General features: G+C 41.0%; 1 protein-coding gene across 1 annotated transcript in view; it reads left to right on the top strand.

Moving 5' to 3' along the window:
* The window catches only part of LOC115100739, a 105,581-nt gene extending 87,525 nt beyond the window's left edge, over positions 1-18,056 (top strand). The window contains exons 2-5 of the mRNA XM_029619552.1: positions 15,138-15,535; positions 16,876-16,981; positions 17,085-17,212; positions 17,607-18,056. Coding sequence (XP_029475412.1) covers positions 15,138-15,535; positions 16,876-16,981; positions 17,085-17,212; positions 17,607-17,724 — 750 coding nt within the window. The 3' untranslated portion in view covers positions 17,725-18,056. The remainder of the gene's footprint in view (positions 1-15,137; positions 15,536-16,875; positions 16,982-17,084; positions 17,213-17,606) is intronic.
* The last annotated feature ends 2,637 nt before the right edge of the window (positions 18,057-20,693 follow it).

The raw sequence follows: 20,693 nt of genomic DNA, 5'->3' as shown, positions 1-20,693 counted from the left end.
TAATTGCATCAGTAGCATGGGATCTTCTTAGTGTTTGGGTAATTGCCAGGGTCTTGTGGCCTGGTTTGGCCTCTTTTGGAAACAGGATGCTGGGCTTGATGGACCCTTGGTCTGACCCAGCATGGCAATTTCTTATGTTCACTGTGCAGTGGAGGTGTCATGCCACCATTTTTGTTTCTCCTGTAATTGTCAGGTACAGGAAAGGCTTGGGTAAGCTCTGCATGGATTCTCTGTTTTCGTGGACATTTAATTCTAATATGTTTCTCATTTTTTATATTTTGATTTCATGTAGTTTAAGTGTTTTGTATTTGTTTTATATGTAAAACGTTCTTTGATAAAGTTCTTTCAAGCACAGGCTACACAAAGACTGTTTAATCTTTTTAGAAGTGAGTGGTGATGCACTATAACTCTTGTATATTTTTCCATGATTTGTTTATGTAATAATTATTATTAGAATATGTGCTAAAAAAAATTTTTTTATATATAAACTATCATTCTCCCCCTGATGAAGCTGCTCACTGGCGAAACATCAAGGCCATTTTGTCGGGGGACAGAAGAAATGGTGAAAACTCAGTGCTTTGAATGAGTCATCATTCGGGCATAATTTAAATATGCAATTTTCCTATTGAGATTGAGAAACTGAGGATATTCCACTCCTGGCTGACATCATGCATCACGTCTTTTATTTGGTTATAAATGGACTTATAATTTACCATTTTACAACCACTTTGTGTGTGTTTTTTTTATCTGAATATTTATGATTATTTGTTAGAGCATTTAATAAGTATGTGTGTAAGTTAAGAGGAATTAGTATTTTTTTGTATAGCCACACACAAACACACCAAAAAACCCCAACCAAGGGGGGGGGGGGGAGCACTAATGATAAAATATGCAAAAAGATATTGAAAACATTTTAGTAATACATAATTTAGAAAAAAACAAAGTTTAGATAACATACTGTAATTATTATGAGAAAAACTTGTGCAAATAAGATTAAAAACACATTAACAGTCTGACTGAACACAAAAATTTCTACTCACTGAAATGCACTTAATATTTATGTCAGTAATGGTCCTTGCTCAATTCAATAAATACAATGTATTGGTAAGAGCAATTAACTCACGTGAATACAAAGAAATACACTGTTGCTATTCAAAGAATGGCACAAATGTGACAGCAATGTGTGGAAGTGCCTTGACCAGACAAAACACAAAGCTAATTAAACATACATACCAAAGTGTTCAGTCGACTAAACTCAAGTGCACATGAACACATATTACAACACATATACACAACATGATAATCAAGATTGTAAACATTTTTAAGGTATTATATTCACTGAGAACTGCGTAAGTTACCCAAAACGTATGAGTAGAAACTGACAGGAACTCGTATACTAACACTACCAAGCAATGATTTGGCAGTGCCTAAAGGTGGTCATACCTGTCAGTTTCTTTTTGGGTAAGTTATGCAATTCTCAGTGTATGCTGTAATATATATATATATATATATATATTTATCATTAGTGCTTCCCCCCCTTTGGTTGGGATTTTTTGGTGTGTTTCTCAAGCACTTTATTTTGTATACATTTAGCCCGTATTTTTATTATATATATTTATTTAATAGTGGTTTTAGTACTCCTCACAGTTTTCAATAGCCTTTTCCCAGTAAAATATTACAAGCTGTGTTTTTCAGCCGGGGCACCACTGCCTAAACATTCATTCATATTTCATTTTCTGGTGGAAAAGGTCCCTTTGGTGTCAGCTGGGGACATGCATTCCCAGGATACACATTGCCTTAGTTTTTGTCCTTGCTGCTTATAAAACCAAGAAGAAATGCAGATACTAACCCTGAATTGTTTCAGTGATGCTCCACGCCAGGTAGCTATTACAATGGGTCTTGCCTCAACCATAACAACGAAAGGGTATCCCTCCCTCACAATTTTACAGGGACATACAGCCAATACCAAGTCCTTCATTTTCAAAATATCTAGGCAACCTTTTGGGGGAAGACAGAGCAGCTGTTAAAACTAGATCAAGGGGGGTAAAGCCAACAGTCACTCAGCAGTGCATGGTTTGGAGGGAGTATCTTCCAAGGATTCTAATGAAACAGGAGAGTTAAGGCATCCCAACAGAGAGGTTCCAAGCAAAAAGTAGTTCATGTGCCTATAAGAAAAGAATCAGCTGAGCTAAAGAATTCCAAATTATCCCTATCAACTGAAAAGCAGGTTGTTAATACAAACAGACACTTTAAAAAGTCTGTATGCTAATGCCAGAAGTCTTAGAAGTAAGATGTGAAAGTTAGAGTGTATAGCAGTGAATGATGAGAGACAGACTTAATTGGCATCTCAGACATTGCGGAATGGGATAGTGCCATACCAGGGTACAAATTATATCACAATGATAGGGAGGATCAACTTGGTGGGGAGTGCTTTATATTCAGGATGGCACAAAGTCCAACAGGATAAAGATCCTGCAAGAGACACAATGCACACTAGAATCTTTATGGGTAGAAATCCCATGTGTGTTGGATCACAATATAGTGATGGCAGTATACGCCTATCTACCTGACCAAAAAGATCAGACAGATGAAATGCTAAGAGATTTGGGAAGCTAACCAATCTGGCAGTGCAGTATTAATGGGAGATTTCAATTACTTTCTAACAATCACATTGTATCAAAGATTTTATGATCTTTAGTAGCAATATTAATATTCTTATGCGTCTAATAACTTTTTACCATAAACTTCATGACAATGTAGGACCTTCATACACACCATCAGTTGACAAGTATACAACTTGTGCTTGTTTTTCAATTTTTCTTTTTTTTATAGCTATTTTGTAAAATTATGGAATTGAGTACTTCCCTTAACTTGCACTACCGTGCTTCAGAGTCTAGAGTCTGAAAGTCCGACGTGTCCATGTTTCCCGAGCCGCTGCCTCGGGAACTTCTTGATATGACTCCCAGCACACTGTTGTGGTAAATCTCCAGATGCTCCTTAACAGAAAGTCTTCCAAAATGCATCAATTTTGTATTTTAATAAAGATCCATCTCATCTTTATTACTAAAAGTCAAAAACTGTTTAAGTTATTCATGCAATAGCTACACATAATGATAAATGCACATCCTGGGAAATGATGGAAGAAACACGGGACAGTGATGCTTACCACACCTCGCCACCATTTTGTTCTATCGGCGTCTTTTGGCAAGTTGAAAATGAGTCTGAATTTACATATGATTCACATGCCTCACCTGACAGCTGACATGCTATGATTGATGAATTTACATGAAGTGAATCCACTCAATTTCCTTGTTTAGTCCATGTGGAGTCACTGACTGAAGCTGATATATCCATTTTTGTTCACAATGTCTTAGATGCTTCACTCGTTCTCCCCTTCTCTAATGTGCACGTACAATTCTATTGAGGAGATTATGTACGGATCGTACTGACTTTAAGACCCAAGCCAGACATATGGCCGATCGGTTCCTACAGCGGGGATACCCTGTTCATTGTGTAAAAACAGCATACCATAGAGTGTTATATGCAAATAGAGATTATTTGGTTTTGAAAAAAAAATCAGTGGTTGAGGAATCAAACCCCCAGACCTTAGACACAGTCTAGTATCTCCCCTTAGCAGAGCTATACGGAAACATTGGGAAGTTCTCCAGGAGATCCACTCCTTATTCAAGGAGCCAATCAGAATTGCATTCACCAGAGGTCGGAACATTAAAGGTCATGTTGTTCATTCAAGCAGTCATAATCCCCCAGTGATTTATCAGAGATCATGAAGCTGTGCATGAGATGTATGTGCTATCCACTAAAATCAGCTCAAACTACTATTAAAACGACATCAGGCCAATTGATCACGATGCCGAATATTCTCCTGTCACACTTCCTTTGTGGTATGCACAACATTCTGCCCGTGCCCATTAGTATATATGGGCATGACTAAACGTCAAATACGTGTCAGACTCACGGAACACAAATGTTGCCTGAAGACCGGCAGGATAGAAAAACCACTTGTTACCCATTTCAAGGATCTTAATCATGATTTTAATGACATCAGGTGGACAGTGCTGGAAGTTGACGTTCACATTAGAGAGGGGGAGACCGAGTGAAGCGTCTAAGACAATGTGAACAAAAATGGATATGTCAGCTTCAGTCAGTGACTCCACATGGACTAAACAAGGAAATTGAATGGATTCACTTCATGTAAATTCATCAATTATAGCATGTCTGCTGTCAGGAGAGGCATGTGAATCGGATAGGTCCTCCTACATTGTCATGAAGTTTGTGATAAAATATTAGAAGCATAAGAATATTAATATTGCTACTAAAGATCATAAATTATTTGATACATGATTATTAGAAGTTATATTTAGTCGTTGAGCAGTAGACAAATTGACACAATTACATTAAATTTCAATTACCCCAATATAGACTAGGTAAAAGCAACATGAGGACATGCTAGAGAAGTAAAATTCCTAGATGGAATAAATCACTTCTTCATGGAGTAATTTGTTCAGGAATAGATGAGACAGGGAACTATTTTAGATCTAAGTTTTAGTAGAATGCAGGATTTGGTGAGAAAGGTAATGGAGGTGGGGCCACATGGCAATAGTGATCATAACATGATCAAATTTGAACTGAGTGGAATAGGACAATATGTAAACAGACAATTCTAAACACTTAACTGTCAAAAGGGAAACTGAAAAAATGAGGAAGATTATTAGAAATAAAAGTACTGAAAGGAGTAGCTGCAAAGTTTAAGAGTGTATAGCAGGCATGAATATTGTTTAAACAAAATTGTGGAATAATCTGGACTGGTAAAAGGTGGAAGAAAGGCCAAATGATCACCAGCATGGTTAAAAGGAGAGGTAAAGAAGAGTCTATTTTAGCCAAAAGGTCCTTCAAAAAAATTGGAAGAAGGATCCATCTGAAGAAAATAGGGGGGGGGGGGGGACCCCACACATAAGGATTGTCAAGTTAAACAAAAAACACTGATAAGACAGGCTAAGAGAAAATTTGAAATAAAGATGGCTGTAGAAGCAAAAAAAAAAAAAAAAATGTTTTAAATATATCAAAAACAGGAAACCTGCGAAGGAGTCAGTTGGACCATTAGGTGATCGAAGGGTTAAAGATGCACTAAGGGAAGAGAAAGCCATCATGGAAAAACTAAATGAATTATTTGCTTCTGTGTTTGCAAATGAGAATGTTGGGAGGATACCAGTTCCAGAGAGTTTAAGGGTGGAGATTCGGATGAACTGAACCAAATTGCAATGAGCCTGGAAGATGTAGTAGGCCACATTGACAAACTGAAGAGGAGTAAGTCACATGGACTGGATAGTATACACTCCAGAATTATCTGAAATTTCATTTTTTTCTATTAGTTAAAATCATCCATTGTAGCTGAAGATTGGAAGGTGACTAATATAACAAAAAAGGGCTCTGGGGTGATCTAGAAAACTATAGACTGGTGAGCCCGACTTCAGTGCCAGGAAAAATAGTGGAAATTATTCTAAAGTAGTAAATCATAGAAAATATAGGCAGACCTGGTTTAATGGGACACAGCCAGCATGGATTTACCCAAAGGAAGTCTTGCCTCACAAGTATCCTACATTTTTATGAAGAGGTTAATAAACATGTAGATAGAGCTGAACTGGTAGATGTAATGTATTTGGATTTTCAGAAGGCATTTAGCAAAGTCCTTCATGAGAGGCTTCTAAGAAAACTAAAAAGGCAGGGGATAGGAGGGGGGGGGGGATGTCCTTTTGTGGATTACAAACTGGTTAAAAGACAGGACACAGAGAGTAAAAATTAAATGATCAGTTTTCTCAATGGAGAGAGGTAAACAGTGGAGTGGCTCAGGGATCTATACTTGCACCAGTGTTTTTCAAAAATATTTATAAATGATCTACAAAAGGGATATGATGCACAAGGTGATCAAATTTGCAGATGGCACAAAATTATTCAGAGCAGTTAAATCACATGTAGATTGTAATAAATTGCAGGAGGATCTTGCCAGTCTGGATGATTGGGTGTCCAAACGGCAGATGAAATTTAACGTGGACAAGTGAAAGGTGGTGCATATGGGGAAAAATAGCCCATGCTGTACTTCCATGATGTTCAATTCGATATTAGGAGTTACCATCCAGGAAAAAGAACTAGGTGTTATAGTGGATAATACTTTGACATCGGTACAGTGTGCTGCGGCGGACCAAAAAGTAAACAGAACGTTAGGAATTAGGCAGGGCATGGTGAATAAGAGAATGTCATAATACTTCTGTATCACTCCATGGTGAGATCACACTTTGAATACTATGTACAATTCTGATTGCTGCATCTCAAAAAAAGAGATAGTGCACTGGAGAAGGTACAGAGAAGGGTGACCAAAGTGATTAGGGCGATGGAATGGCTTCCCTATGAGGAAAGGCTAAAAAGGTTAGGGTGGTTCAGCTTGAAGACAAGATGGCTGAGGGGTGATATGATTTATTTATTTTTAATTTTTATATACCGAAGTTCTTGTAAGAACTACAAATCACTCCGGTTTACATAAAACGATGAAATGCCCAAAATAGAGAAAGGGGCTTTAGATGGAACAATAGAACAGAATGCCAATTTAACATAGTAATATTAAAATATATTATAGATACAGTATAAATACAATATAAGTACGAGAAACGTTTGAACTCAAAATCTTTGTACATATCACAGCCATCTTGTCATATCTATCATATCACCCCTCAGCCATATGATAGATGGCTGAGGGGTGATATGACAGACCACATTAGTATGGGCCTTGATAAAGGACATTCCTTCCTGTTAGCGCTCCTTGATATCTCTGCAGCATTCGATACAATAAACCACACCATTTTAGTAAACCGACTAGCAGACATAGGAATCACAGGATCAGTACTCAAGTGATTTGACTCATTCCTCAGCAACAGAGGATATAAAGTTAAAATAAATAGCAAGGAATCACCATGCACCAATTCCCCACTTGGAGTCCCCCAAGGCTCCTCCCTATCCCCTACCCTGTTCAATATCTACCTCCTCCTTCTTTGCCAACTACTCACGACGCTAAAACTGAAATTTTATATATATGCAGATGATGTACAAATTTTGATCCCCATAGTGGATTCTTTGGCAAAATCACTTAAACAATGGGACTCCTATCTGCATTTGATCAAACTTCACCTCACAAGTCTTAACTTGGTACTAAACACAGCCAAGACAGAACTCCTTCTCATCACACCAGAAGACAGTGACCATCAACAGCAGCCGCATCCTAATACATCATCCAAGCTAGAGACCTGGGAGTCATAATCGATAGACATCTGAGCTTCAAGAAATTCATAAACCTTACCACCAAGGATTGCTTCTACAAACTACAGGTGCTCAAAAGACTCAAGCCTCTGCTATACCATCACGACTTCAGAACTGTCCTACAGGCTATTTTGTTTTCCAAGGTAGATTACTGTAATTCGATTCTCCTAGGTCTCCCAGCATCTACCATAAAACCCCTCCAGATGCTCCAAAATGTGGCGGCAAGAATCCTGACGAACACTAAAAGGAGAGATCACATCACGCCCATACTCAAGGACCTGCATTGGCTCCCAGTGAATTTTAGAATCCGTCACAAATCACTCACTATTATTCACAAAAGCATTCACCAGCAGGTCCCTCTTGACCTGCAATTTCCACTCAAACTACACATCTCAGCCAGACCTATTAGGGAAGCTTATAAGGGATCCTTACACGCCCCACCAATTAAAGCTGTGCACCGATCATCTATCAGAGAACGAGCACTTTCAACAGCTGGTCCTTCTATCTGGAATTCTATCCCCCCGGACCTACGACAGGAATCCTGTCTTCTGACTTTCAAAAAAAAAAAAAAAAAAAACTCAAAACTTGGTTGTTCAGTCAAGCTTTCCCTTGAGTCTATTCTTTCACAGCTGTAGCATAGCCATGACTCAGACTTAATGTAGACCTCCCCGAGATTAAATACAATTATATAAGTGGTATAGTTATCTAATTCCCCCTGCTTTCCTAGTTCCCAGTTGCATTCCCTTGTTTTATTGTAACTTTTTCTTCTCCTTCCAGTTAATGTTTATTGTGGATTGTTAATGTTATTGTTAAGACCTTTGTTCCCTGTAAACCGATTTGATTTGTATCATGAAAGTCGGTATAAAAAAAGCTTCAAATAAATAAATAAAGGTCTATAAAATCATGAGAGGACTAGAACGGTTAAGTGTGAATCAGTTATTTACTCTTTCAGATAATAGAAGAACCAGGGTGCACTTCATGAAGTTAGTAAGTAGCACATTTAAAACAAATAAGAGAAAATTCTCTCACTCAATGCACAATTAGTTTCTGGAATTCATTGCCAGAGGATGTTAGGGCAGTTAGTGTAGCTGGGTTTAAAAAAAGGTTTAGATAAGTTCCTGGAGAATTCCATAAACTGCTACTAAGTTGACTCCACATGGGAGAATTGTCCAGATACCAAAGAAATTTATCCAGCTAACAAGCGTATTCAATAGTGCAGCTGCACTAGTGAATATTTCCAGCTATATTAAAGCTAGCCAGCTAACTTTATCCAGCTTACTTTACAACAGCTCTTTCATCTGACCAAACTTACCCCTAGATTCATCAAAATGCTATAATTTTGCATGGATAACACCCATGATAAGAAAAAGGGGCATGTGATAATTTTAGAATTACTGCACCACGCACTGCCGAGAGAAAGAGACTCTTTATAAGGCCTAGCTTGAAAGGTAAGAGAACATTGGAGAAATCTCATTTTTGTGAGGCTTTCCTCACTCCAAATGATGTTAAACCTTCACTGAGGTGTATGTCTCATACTGCACACAAAACTGGCCCCCAAACTCTAAACCACCACCTCACCAAGGTATTAAGCTGGACCTCCTATAGTGATATAAATAGTTGACTACCGTGAAGACCTCCCCAGAGGTCTCTCTCTCTCTATACGCCACTCCACTCTCCCGGCTCAGAAATAGCTGAAATGCAATTTGCAATCTTTTATCGCTAATTGCGTTAAGCTGTGCAATATTCCTGAAACTGCTGTAACGCCAGAAAAATAGGTGTAGTTATTGCCAGCGTTAAAAACATGCGATAGCGGGGGTTACACTATTGCACAGTGTGATAATACCCCTCATTTTCACTAATCCTGCCCAAACCCCTCTGAAAAATTTGCATTCGTGCCACCACAACTATTGCATGCATTACGGCGTTATCGGCATAACGCATTTTGATGAATGACCCTGTTAGTTGGCTAAGTTGTCCAATTAACTTTGAATATCAGAGTTAGCCAGATAACATACAGGTTGATACAGTAAGGCCGCGGTAGAAACAGTGCGGCAGTGTCAGGCGCACCCTTCCTCCCCGCATGCACAGTTCTCTTCACTTAGTCCCCGATACTCTCTTCTAATTGCATGCAAATGCATGCCGCGGCTTTAAAGCGTTAGGGAAGGGTTATGCCCGCGTAACCCATTTTACTGTATAGGCGCTTAATACAGCGCCTATACAGTAACCTGGGTGCGCTGGTACCTGTCATTTCAAATGACATTTGAAATGACATTAATTAATTAATGCGCGCCTGTGAGACCGGCCGGGTCTCACAGGCGCGCATTAATTCAGGCGGAGGGAGCCGGGTGGTCGTGCATTCATCCAGGCAGAGGGAACCGTGGGCCGTTTTCGCCACCGGTTCCCTCTGCCTGGATGAATGGCCGTGCGATTTCAGCGCTGAAGGCAGTCACATGCCGTGACGTGACGTCACGGCATGTGACTGCCTTCAGCGCTGAAATCGCACGGCCATTCCTTCACTGCCGGTGGCCGTGCATTCATCCAGGCAGAGGGAACCGTGGGCCGTTTTCGCCACCGGTTCCCTCTGCCTGGATGAATGGCCGTGCGAAATCGGGAGGAAGGGAGAAGGGTCTGCCGTAGCAGGCCCGAGCCTTGCTACTTTTTCGTTTTTTGTTGCTTCGGGAGGAGGGGTCCGGACTGGGGCTACACCGGAGACCGGACGGGCTGGACCGGAGACCGGACGGGACCAGGGCGGGTAAGCAATGTTTTTTACACTACACTACACTAACTCCTACTAGGGGGAGGCGGTAAACTAACACGTTAAGGCCGCGGCAAAACAGCGGGTTACTGAGGAGATAGTATCAGCGCCCGTTACAGTATCGGAGGGGAATAGCTAATTCCTTCATTATACAGCTTTTTCGTTCATTTACTTGCTGGGTGCGGAAAGGGTTATGCGTCTGTTTTAGGAAGCGCTAGGGACGCATGAAACTGGAGACTGTATCGCTGAATCGCCTTACTCGTCTGTATTGTGCGCTCCCAGCACGTTACAGACGGGCAATCTTTAACTGCACGTTACTGTATCGACCTGATAGCCAGCTAATTCAATTCTAAGTTATGCTCCCGAATGCTCCTAACTTAGCCAGCTTAATTCTACAGTCCTAACTTTTTAGCCAGCTAAAATTTAGCTGGCTATGTACCCAAATCTTCAAAGTTATCTGGTTAAAAGCTTTTGAATATGGATCTCAAAGTATCCAATCAAACTGATTGGCTTAATATGCTTCCTATATCATATCTTGGTACAAGTTTTTATCTGTAGCAATTTAAAAAGCAAATATGCAAACTGTATAAAATACGCACAAATGTGAACATTCTAGTTGCTCCATGAGTTGTTTTGTGCGATATGCCTTTTATTGTAAGTGTTACCTTCTCAACTTCAAGCTGATAGAATCACTTACCTCACCGATCTTGCGTGACATAATACTATTAAACAATAAGGTATTTGCTTGACAATAAATGTCAGCTTTACTAAGCAAAATAAAACCAGCTATGTTCAACTCAAGTCACGAAAAAATCTGACTGGAACAAGTGCACTAATCACTATATAGCCAAGTCTGACTTGCAGGCTTCGTAGGTAACTATGAAGGCTGGATGTATGGGTAACAGCCATGTTAGTATTGCTGGCTTTTTAGGTTATTAGAGAGCCTTGTGATTAGAGATGTGAAAGGTGTGTGTGATGAGGGATCATCACTCAGCCAAGCAACGTCATATTAAAAGAACATCTTCAATCCAAGATGGTGGAGCACAAAAGAAGAAGATAAAACAAAAATGATTTTAGATAACGAGGAATCTCGCAGGTGACCAGTGTAGCTGGCAGCTGGGATATATCCTTAGCAGTGTGGGCCAGATAGTAATATGGCAAACAGCAGAAAGACAAAAATGTTTTGTTTCAGTAACTTAACTGTTCAAATTGGTGGCAGTTGACTTTTTTTTTTTTTTTTTTTTTTAGAATTCCAAAACTCCTAACACAATAGATTTGAATTTACAATAGCAATAATTCCTTCCTCCCATACACACACAGGGCTCTTTCTGGCAAACTATGTTCGCTTGGTTGAAGTAGTTATTCTGTAACTTTCTCCCCCTGCAAGTGGACTGGGGAACCATCACGATTCGCACAGTTGAACTGGTTCATGCCTCTTAAAATACAACCATGAAGGAAATAAGTACAACATCCTCAATTTTACATTCCTAGAAATGCTATTCATCGAGTTAGTTACAACTGAAAGAAGACCAGAAGTGCTTCACTCCAACCTTCTCTTGGATTGCCGAACACTGCAGCTTTCTGCACATGCGAATCTAGGGAAAAGGTGCTCAGATAGGTCCTATGGGCCACTCCGGTTTTCAGGATATCCCTAATAAATATACATGAGATTTCTACCTCCTGTGTATGCAAATATTTCTCAAACAAATTCAGAAGGATATCCTGACTGGCTAGGGGGAAAAGACATTGTCCATCTGTAGCCAATTCTGCAACAGTGAAAAAGTCCTTACCAACCCCCAAATATGATGATTGACTCAAGACTGCAAATTCACTCATTTGCTAAAATAAGACACATCCAATTTAAAATTTTGAATGCTGCTCAAATGATTTAACATATCTCAACCCTAAAATCCATGGACTTTAGCTTGCTTGAACAGTGGTATTCTTAAATTCCCCCAAATGCTTATTAAAATCTCTCTCCTACTAACTTAAATTTGATAACTAGTTCTACACAATCTAATGGGAACAGATGTATTGTACCTAAGGCAAGTTTATAATGAAGACAGTGATATATAAAGCCCCAAGCTCTATTCAAGAGACAAGCACAGGCAGAACTTATAAACACAGACATCATTCTAGAACTACAGCAATTCTGGGTGTTCATTTGTGTGCAACCTGGATAATTTATAGAACTACAGCTTAAAAAGAGTGCCATATAACTGAACACTTGCCCTGCTAGTATCCTTTAGCCCAAGCTGAATGCAGAGTGGTAATACAACATGGGGGGGGGGGGGGGGGGAGAAATACTACACTCAACTGTATCTCAAGCTGTTATATATTTCATTTGTAACAAAAAAAAAAAAAAACAAAAAACAGCACTTTTATTACTTACCATAATGCTTTGTGTTTCATTAATTCTCCTGGGAGTTATCACAGGTTATAATCCTTTTATGCAGAGCTGGCCAATTCCAGACCTCAGCCACAAACAGATCTGCTTTTCAAGATATCCACAATGAACATGCGTGAGATATTTGCATACAATGGAGGCAGTGCATGCAAATCTCTTTTGCATATTCAAGATGAATTTCCCAAAAACCAAGTTTGTGGCACTCAAAAAACAGAATTGGCCACACTTGAGCTAATATACGAGTGTGCTACCCTAATGAAAGGAATTATATATTTTATGTGGAGATGAAAATGAGGATCAACAATATAATATTGGATGACCTTACCAGGCGAAGGGGGGGGGGGGGAATCTGGCGTATTCTCATCTTTTTGTAATTTGTAGACAGTATTTTTCCAAAAGCTTGCATAGACTTTACCTGCAGATTTTTGCCCAAACTTTCAAAGTGGTTTTTTGCACATAAACAGTGTCCAAATGTTCACAGGGTGTGCACTGAACCAGTGCAAAACAAAAAAGTTACCCATGCTCACTTTTTTTTTTTTTTTTACAATCACATCCCCCAGACTTTATATACAATTTATTTTGAAAATTACTCCCTTAAAGTATAAGTGACCTATGATTGTATTGTGTCATATAAACACCAAACTTACTGCTTATTACCAAAGATAGTTTATCATGATTAACTTAAGACAGAACTGGATGCTCTTGAACTGGACGTCATGCCTGATGCGGCATGTATTAACACTGCAACACATATAGCCTCACAAATGTACTGAATAGCAGCAGACTGTAGTCTAGAAAGAGATGGTGAAATATGCATCTGTACCCATAAACCTCATACATAGTGCAGGAGAGCTACAGGGATTAATACTTTCTTTCTGCTTTCAAGTGGAAAATGAGTTTTGGTTTCCTCATAAAGGGGAGGAGGAGATTTTAAGATTATAACTATATTATACAGTAAAATGTCCTTAACTGCAAATTAGACAAAGCCAAACATAAATCTGTAAAGAAAACCTCATTTGTTATTTGTAGTTGTATTTCAAAGCGCCACCAAAAATAAAGTGACTGTACAGAAAGGAATCACATAAAAGTCTTAGCAGGGTTGAAAAAACACCTTTTGATTTTTTTGTTTTCTCTTATTGACCCATAAATCCACTAAAAGCATTACCTGTGTTTACTGAATGTGCTGCGATGCAGGATAGAGAACAATGCTCCCTTCTCTCCAATTAGTGGGTATAAGCTCTTTCTATAGTTCTTGCTCTCACACTTTATTTGTGAAGCATATATTACATTACAAAAAAAGCATGGCAAGTGCTGTTATAGTGTAAGGTTACAGGCTGAGCTAGAATTAACCTCTTGGGGAAGGAACAGAAGTTAAAGTGGTGCAAATAATCTTTCTATAATTCCTGCAGCAAAAAAATAACATGAGAGACCCCAAGTTTTGCATCTGCAAGACAGAGAGTGCCAACTCTTTTTAAAGGATCCAGAAGAGTACAGGTAAATGAAAAAAAATAAAACAGAACAGGTAATTGGCTATATATGATACCTGTACCCATAATACAGCTAAATAGGGTCACAGGTCACAAAAAAAGTTATTAAAATCCATAAGTGTAACATCCTCAGAATGTCTTTATAGGATAGACGTATACCTGTTTTCGGATGGCGCGTGTGAGTGCGTGTACACTACACACCCACACCCCCCCCCCCCCCCCCCATACTTGTTTCTATTGACAAACAACTGACTGGAGAAGTGTGCGAGTGGGCTCTTTACCCAGGGTTGTCTTTGCAGTGGTAGAAAGGTAGTTTTACTATTTGGACATTTCCGATCATGTCATTTTACATCTTTAACTATGTGAAACACAAAGGCTCCACTGAACAACACCTTCTGATTAGAGAGCAAAGAAAACTGAAGCCACGTTTTTTCTCTCCTTTGCTTTTAATCCCCTGCTTGAAAAAAAAAAAAAAAAAAAAAAAAAAAGCAGGAATAAAGAAGCCACCAGCGTGCCACAACTCTTAACAAACTCCAGCATACTTCCTAATGAAATAAAGATATATCTTATCTATCGGTTGTAAAAAAATGTATCAACTATGCTCCAACTCTACTTTATGCATGCACACGTTTGTCACCAAGGAACAGAATGTGATATTACGGCGACAGGGACTGAAAATAAACATTAAGCTAGCTCTCTACAGTTTAGAGTAGTCTAGGGTTCATACGTTCTCAAACAGGGCATTCTCCACTGCAGTTACTGTGGCAATCTTTTGTCCCGGACAAAGCCCATTCGTACGCTTTCTTGGGGTTCGAAATAGGAAGGTTCAACAAAGCGGCGAAAAGCACAGCAGCGCGCCCTGCCCTCATACACCACACACAGCGTTTCTTCTGACACAGAGTGCACGAACACGAAGCAGCCTACTCCCGGGCAGATCTTGACAGCTGGTCGTTGACTTCCCCCCCATCCCCAGCTTTAATCAGCGGCTGCTACGTTCCTTTCTAATTACCAGTTTCCCTACGCGAGCCTCATGTCATCAATTTGCCAAGTTTTCAAAAAAAAAAAAAAAAAAGCCAGAATTACTCACTCCGACTTGCGGGCGCAGTAGCAGCTGCTGGAGAAGGCAGGGAAATCTCAGAGCGATATTAGAGCCCAACTTTAGTTGCACACCCCCAGCCGGAGCTGTGAGCTGCTGACAGGCCTCCGGGCCGCTGCTACTCCAGACTTCATACCGGCGCCGCACGCCGAGCTTTCAAGGAGGCGAGGGAGCTCGTGGGCTCGGCCAATCAGCTCGCTCCCCCACAACAAGTCCGACTGGCTCCGCGGAGCTTGCAGGTGCAGCAGCCGAACTGACAAACGACGAAGCCAGCGCGCGCCTTCAGCGCCTGAGCTGGGGGGGATCTCTTCCTGCCCAGGACCGGCACGGACCAACTCACAGCTGCATTGTTTCAAAGGAGGAAGAGCAGGTGATTTGTGTGTAAGCACCACGAGGGAATGCCTGAAGACGGCGTGCAGCCCTTCAATTGAGCTTGTGTGGTGGAAGGAGGCAGGCACACGTCCGTAAGCGAGGCTTCATGGAATCCTACAAAGAACAAAATAAAATGGAATAAACAGGAATCAAGTGGCACAGAAAATCATAGGAGTATTTCAGTTTTGGCGTGGGGAAAAAAACTTTTTTCCCCATTTCTGGTTAGATCCATTATGGGACAGCATTATTCTGGTGCCTGGCTTTTTATATCTACGATGGGGTATCCAGTTGTGCTCCCTTATTGACAGTAAAAGTGAATCTAATTCAGGAAACGCCTGTCCATTCAGTTGTCAAGCCCCTGACGAAGAAGAAATCTCGAAACACCAGCGGTGTCGGGCTTTTTGTGGAGCACTTTATACTTCGGCTCTTACGAGCAGGCGGAACACTGGAACTCTGACTCTCATGAAAATGAATAAGATAAGTGCGAGATAAAAATTTTTCTTAGCACTTTCCAATTTGAAAATGAGAAATGATAGAGAGTAAAAGAGTTTCTGAGACCAAAATTGTGGTTGAAAAAGCAAATAAGTTATTATAAAAAATATATAAAAAGAAGAAAATATTTAAAACCTTTTTTAAAAAATTTTTTTTTGTAAAGACAAAAATGGGAAATGAAAACAAAATGAGAAATGAAATAAACTGCTAATAAATGCGGCAGTGTATCATGGTTTAAACAAAAAGGTGGTTACCCCATGATTGCAATTTAATTGGGCAGCCAAATTGGCGGTAGTACATAAAAGTAAAAGACGCCGGTGGGCGGAAATGTGCACTAGCCCTGGTATGAGGGTACTTGCCACATTTTAAAACCATGAATAGAATGTGACCTTTTCTTTCTATTATTAGTAAAAGTGTTATGGCATCAGTGGTCTCATCAGGCCAGCTTGCTAGCAGTGCGAGTTTTAGGTCTCTATCAAGACCCTGACCTATGTGAGAGGTCAGTGTATTGTAGGTGTACCACTCCACACTGGGAGGGGTTTGAGTGTTAACACAACTCCTGTGCCCATGGGGCACAGAGAAGTCATAAACCAGCCTGGGCATAGGGCCAGTGTTGCCAATTTAGCAATTTTGTGGCCAGATTTGGTGACTTTTTGAACCAAATGAAAATTGTAGAATTGTGAATGAGATAGGGAGCTAATCTAGTTATATATATATGGACAATTTAACTACAAATCTAGCAACTTTCTCACATCTCTAAAATTTTCATTGGGTGCCCAATTTATAAAACATACCTGGAAGCAAAACAAGTGCAAGAGAGTGAGGCTTCCTCTGGCTAGAGTGCCCTAGGAATATGCAAGAGAGTGAGACCTCTTCTGGTTAGATAGGAGCAGGAAAGTGCAAGAGAATGAGATCTGCTCTGTCTCCTTTAATTCCTCAGAACAGGCTTTGCTGGTTCAGTTTCTCCCCTCACCCCTGGAGAATCCAAGCGCTATCTGCTTGAAGGAGAAGTAGCAAACCACAGCCAGCAAAAAAACAAGCAGGAGGTACAACTTTATTATCACCTTATGACAGACTGACAGCAGCAGAAGACTAGGAAAAAGCTATGTTTTATCATCTGTAATTTATTTTTTTCTGTGCTGCTCTTAGCAAGGCCTTTGCATGAGCTGCCAAGGCTCATCTTGGAGAAAGGCAGTGCGGTGGGCCAGGCATGGACAGAGCAAATGGAGAGTGTCCGGAAGAAGGGAGAGGAAGCGTCTTGGTGGCTCTGTAGGATGGTAAGGACTGGCAGGAAGTGTAGCACTCTACATCATTTTGCTGTAGTGTTCTTCGTTAGTTAGTCAGAGGAGGAGACCCTCGCTAAGTGAACACGTGCAGCATAGAAACGTGTATGGGAGAGTCTGTGTGGAAAAAGAGAGAAAGTGTGTGTTTATGTCTGAGTGTTTGAGAGAGTATGAGAGTATGTGTGAGTGTGCCTCAGAAAGTGTGTGTAACTGAGAGAATGTGAATATGTGTGTATCAGTTTCTGAGAAAGCAAGAGTGTGAGTGTGAGCCACCCCTCATTCTTCACTGGTCTTAGGCTGATGCCACTGCGCAACAACATGTTTATAGCTACTTTTTACCCAGTCTGAAAACTTTTTTACAGTGAATCTAGTGACTTTCTTCACGTAGGAGTTGGCAACACTGCACAGGGCTGAGTGGAGCAGGTGCCCTTCTGGATGACATTTGGGCTTTATCCCTCCACAGAGAAGGAGAAGAGAAGCAGGAGGAAGACATTTTCAGAGTGTGAGGAGACACTTAAAGAAAAGAATTCCACAGAGTCTGCTGGATGAGGGTCTCAGGGAGTCCTAAGGGAGAATGATCTGGCTGGGAAAGACCACAGAGTGTTGATTGACCAGACAAATCAGCCAGATGCTTCCCTAAAGAAAAGAATTGAGAAGATCTGCAATACCGAAAAGATACGAGGAAGGCCTGTCCAAAGAGCTGACTTGTGTGAGAAGAAGCTGTGTTACTTTGAAGTGTTTTTGGACTTTGTTGCTGTGATGCACTAGTCCATAGTGTACCTGATTGTTTATTTGGACAGTATTTTCACCATCAGTTCAATAAAAAAATTTTATTGTGAACAGCTGCTTTGAGTGAAGAATGATTTTGTATGTGATTAGACCAGGGGCAGGCAGCTCCAATCCTGGAGTACCACAAACAGGTCCAGTTTTCAGGACATCCACAATGAATATGCATGAGATATATCTGCATGCAAATATACCTCATGCATGTCCGTGGTGGATATGTTGAAAATGAGACCTGTGTGTGGCACTCCAGGACTGGAGCTGCCTGCCCCTGGACTAGATCATGGCTTCCCAATCTGTTGGTCGGGTCCCCCAAATGTGGTCACAAAACTTTCAGGAGAGGGTCACAAGATCCTCAATTGGCAGCACTCTTCAAGTGCCACCAGCATTAGTAGTGGAAGATAATGTAGGGAGGCTTGGGTCAGCCACAGGGGAAAGGAAGGGAAGGGATTTGTGAGCCTAGCCTGTTGGAGATTGTCATTGTTCCTTTCTCCTCACCCACCTCTGAACCTAGCCAAAAAAGAAATGTTACCCCTGTTATCAGCTTGCCCTCTAGTCCCACCAGTTACCATCTACCTTTGTCTTGGGGTCCAAAGGAAAATGTTGCTGTTGACCTTGGCCAAAGGGATATTTGGAGAAAGGGCTGTTTTAAGGGAGGAGTCAGATGCAGGAGAGCTTGGCGGGTAAGATCAGCTGAAGAGAGGTGAGAGAAAGGGAATGAGAGAAGATTGACTGAGGGAAGTGAGAGAAGGATAAGAGGGGAGACAGAGGTGAGAGAAGAGATGGGGATGACAGCAAGAGATTGGGGGATGGCATGCCAGAGGATCAGTTTGGGTTATAAGAAGGGATTGAATGTAAGAGGATCAGCAAACAGCAGGGCTGAAGGGTTGAGAGAGAGTGAAAGGGTTGGGGAGTTGAGAGAAGCTGGAGGATGTAAGAGGAGATCATTTGAAGAGGAGATCAAGAGAGAAAGGATCAACGGGAGAGAGTGGATGTTGAGAGAGGAGATAACCTGCAGTGCAGGAAGAGACCACACCCTTGCTCATTTGTTTTCATCATACTCTGGGATCATGTGAACTTTTAAGTGCTAAAATGGGGTCACATTGGCTAACAGTTTAGGGAGTCCTGGATTAGACTGTTGTGCAAAAGAGCCCCAAAGAGAGAGAAACATTAAGGGCCTTTAAAAGGCGGTCTCTTCCAGCCTGTGCGGGAACCTTGGAAAGTCATGGGGTCTTGTGTGGTCCGTGGCCCTCCCTGTGTGCCCAAGAGCTGCCTGGGATGGAGGCTATATATCCATATACCTCTCCTGAAATAGTGGTTGCTCTAGGTAGACTAGTTCAGGATATAATATATATTCAGAGAGACAGAGTGAGTCCGGAAGCGCTTGACTCAGGAAAAAAAAGAGCTAAAAATAAAGCAAAGAGTCTGTAACTTTTACCTGTTTTTTGTTTGTTATGGCTTCAAGTTGCTCCCTGAGTCTTCTATTGTAAATATTTACAGAAGTCACTCACATTTATTTGATTTGTTTCTTGACATTTAGAGTCGTTTTTGGTATAATATTGTTCTGGCTGGGAGCCTGGTGGCTCAGTGGCTATGTGCTTGGAAAGGTATGAGCCTTAAGCCTGCTCCCGCAGCCAGAGTAGCGAGGGTGTTCAGCCCCGGAGAATGAAGGAGGAGATAGGGCAGTGAAAGCAGTTCCATGGCATTCCCCAAACTCAGTCAGATTGGGGCCAATGCAATACAGTATGCTCAGCTGAGCGCACTGTTTAACTTGCTATTACTCATTCACTCCAAATGCAAAAAGATAAATGTGCATCTCAGACGCACATTTATCACTCAGATATTAACGCCTGCCTGGAGCAGGCGTTAATAGCTGAGTGCATTGAAAAGAAGTACAGAAAAGCAGAAAAAACTGCTTTTCTGTACTTCTTTTTTAAAGTAAAAAAAAAATAACATAACTCGGCAGACCGCAGAGTTATGAAGACCGACGTCGGTAAACTCGACCTCGGTTTTCATAACCGGCCATCTGCCAGTAATGAAAATGGCCTCCTTCCTAGCGCGACCCCTCTAATTTACATACGGTATTGCATGGCACCCCCCCTTGTGGGCACCATGCGTGAGTTAAGAAAGCAGGTGCTGCGCTTCGCGCGAAGATGATTGCATCGGCCCCACAGTAAGCTCCCAAAGAGCCATGCCCTCAGAGGATCTGCTATTGGTAAGACAGGATCTCCTCTTGTTCTTCCAAGCAGCAAAGAGAAGAAATATCTCATTAAGAACAGGAAGACAAAACTTTGATACATCTTCTTTATTCAGCAAATAGACTGGATTGATTTTGCATTTGTGTCTCCCTGACTGGCCTAATAAACCTCCTCCTTCCAAAAAAAAAAAAAAGATTGTAGTAAACTGGAACCTGCTGGCAGGGCTGAGGATATTTTGATCCTGGAAGTTTTGGAAATGCTGAGAGAGCTTTTAGTCTTGCAGCCCACTGATCAGAAAGGAGGGGAAGGGGGAAGACATTTGGATAATAGCAGAGTAATGCTGAGGAGGCAGTTATCAAAAGGGCAGAGAGCAAAGAAGAAGGAGGGAGAGGGGAGTTACACCCTCCCCTCCCAACTATTTACAGGCCGATTTAATAAAAGGTGCGGGAGAGCCAGCGCTCCCACACTCCCGACGCGCGCCCAGGCACTTCTCC

This window comes from Rhinatrema bivittatum, chromosome 1, assembly GCF_901001135.1.
Source record: "Rhinatrema bivittatum chromosome 1, aRhiBiv1.1, whole genome shotgun sequence".
Classification (NCBI taxonomy): domain Eukaryota; kingdom Metazoa; phylum Chordata; class Amphibia; order Gymnophiona; family Rhinatrematidae; genus Rhinatrema; species Rhinatrema bivittatum.
The sequence above is the reverse complement of the archived record's forward strand: the minus strand, read 5'-3'. Positions and strand labels throughout refer to the sequence as shown.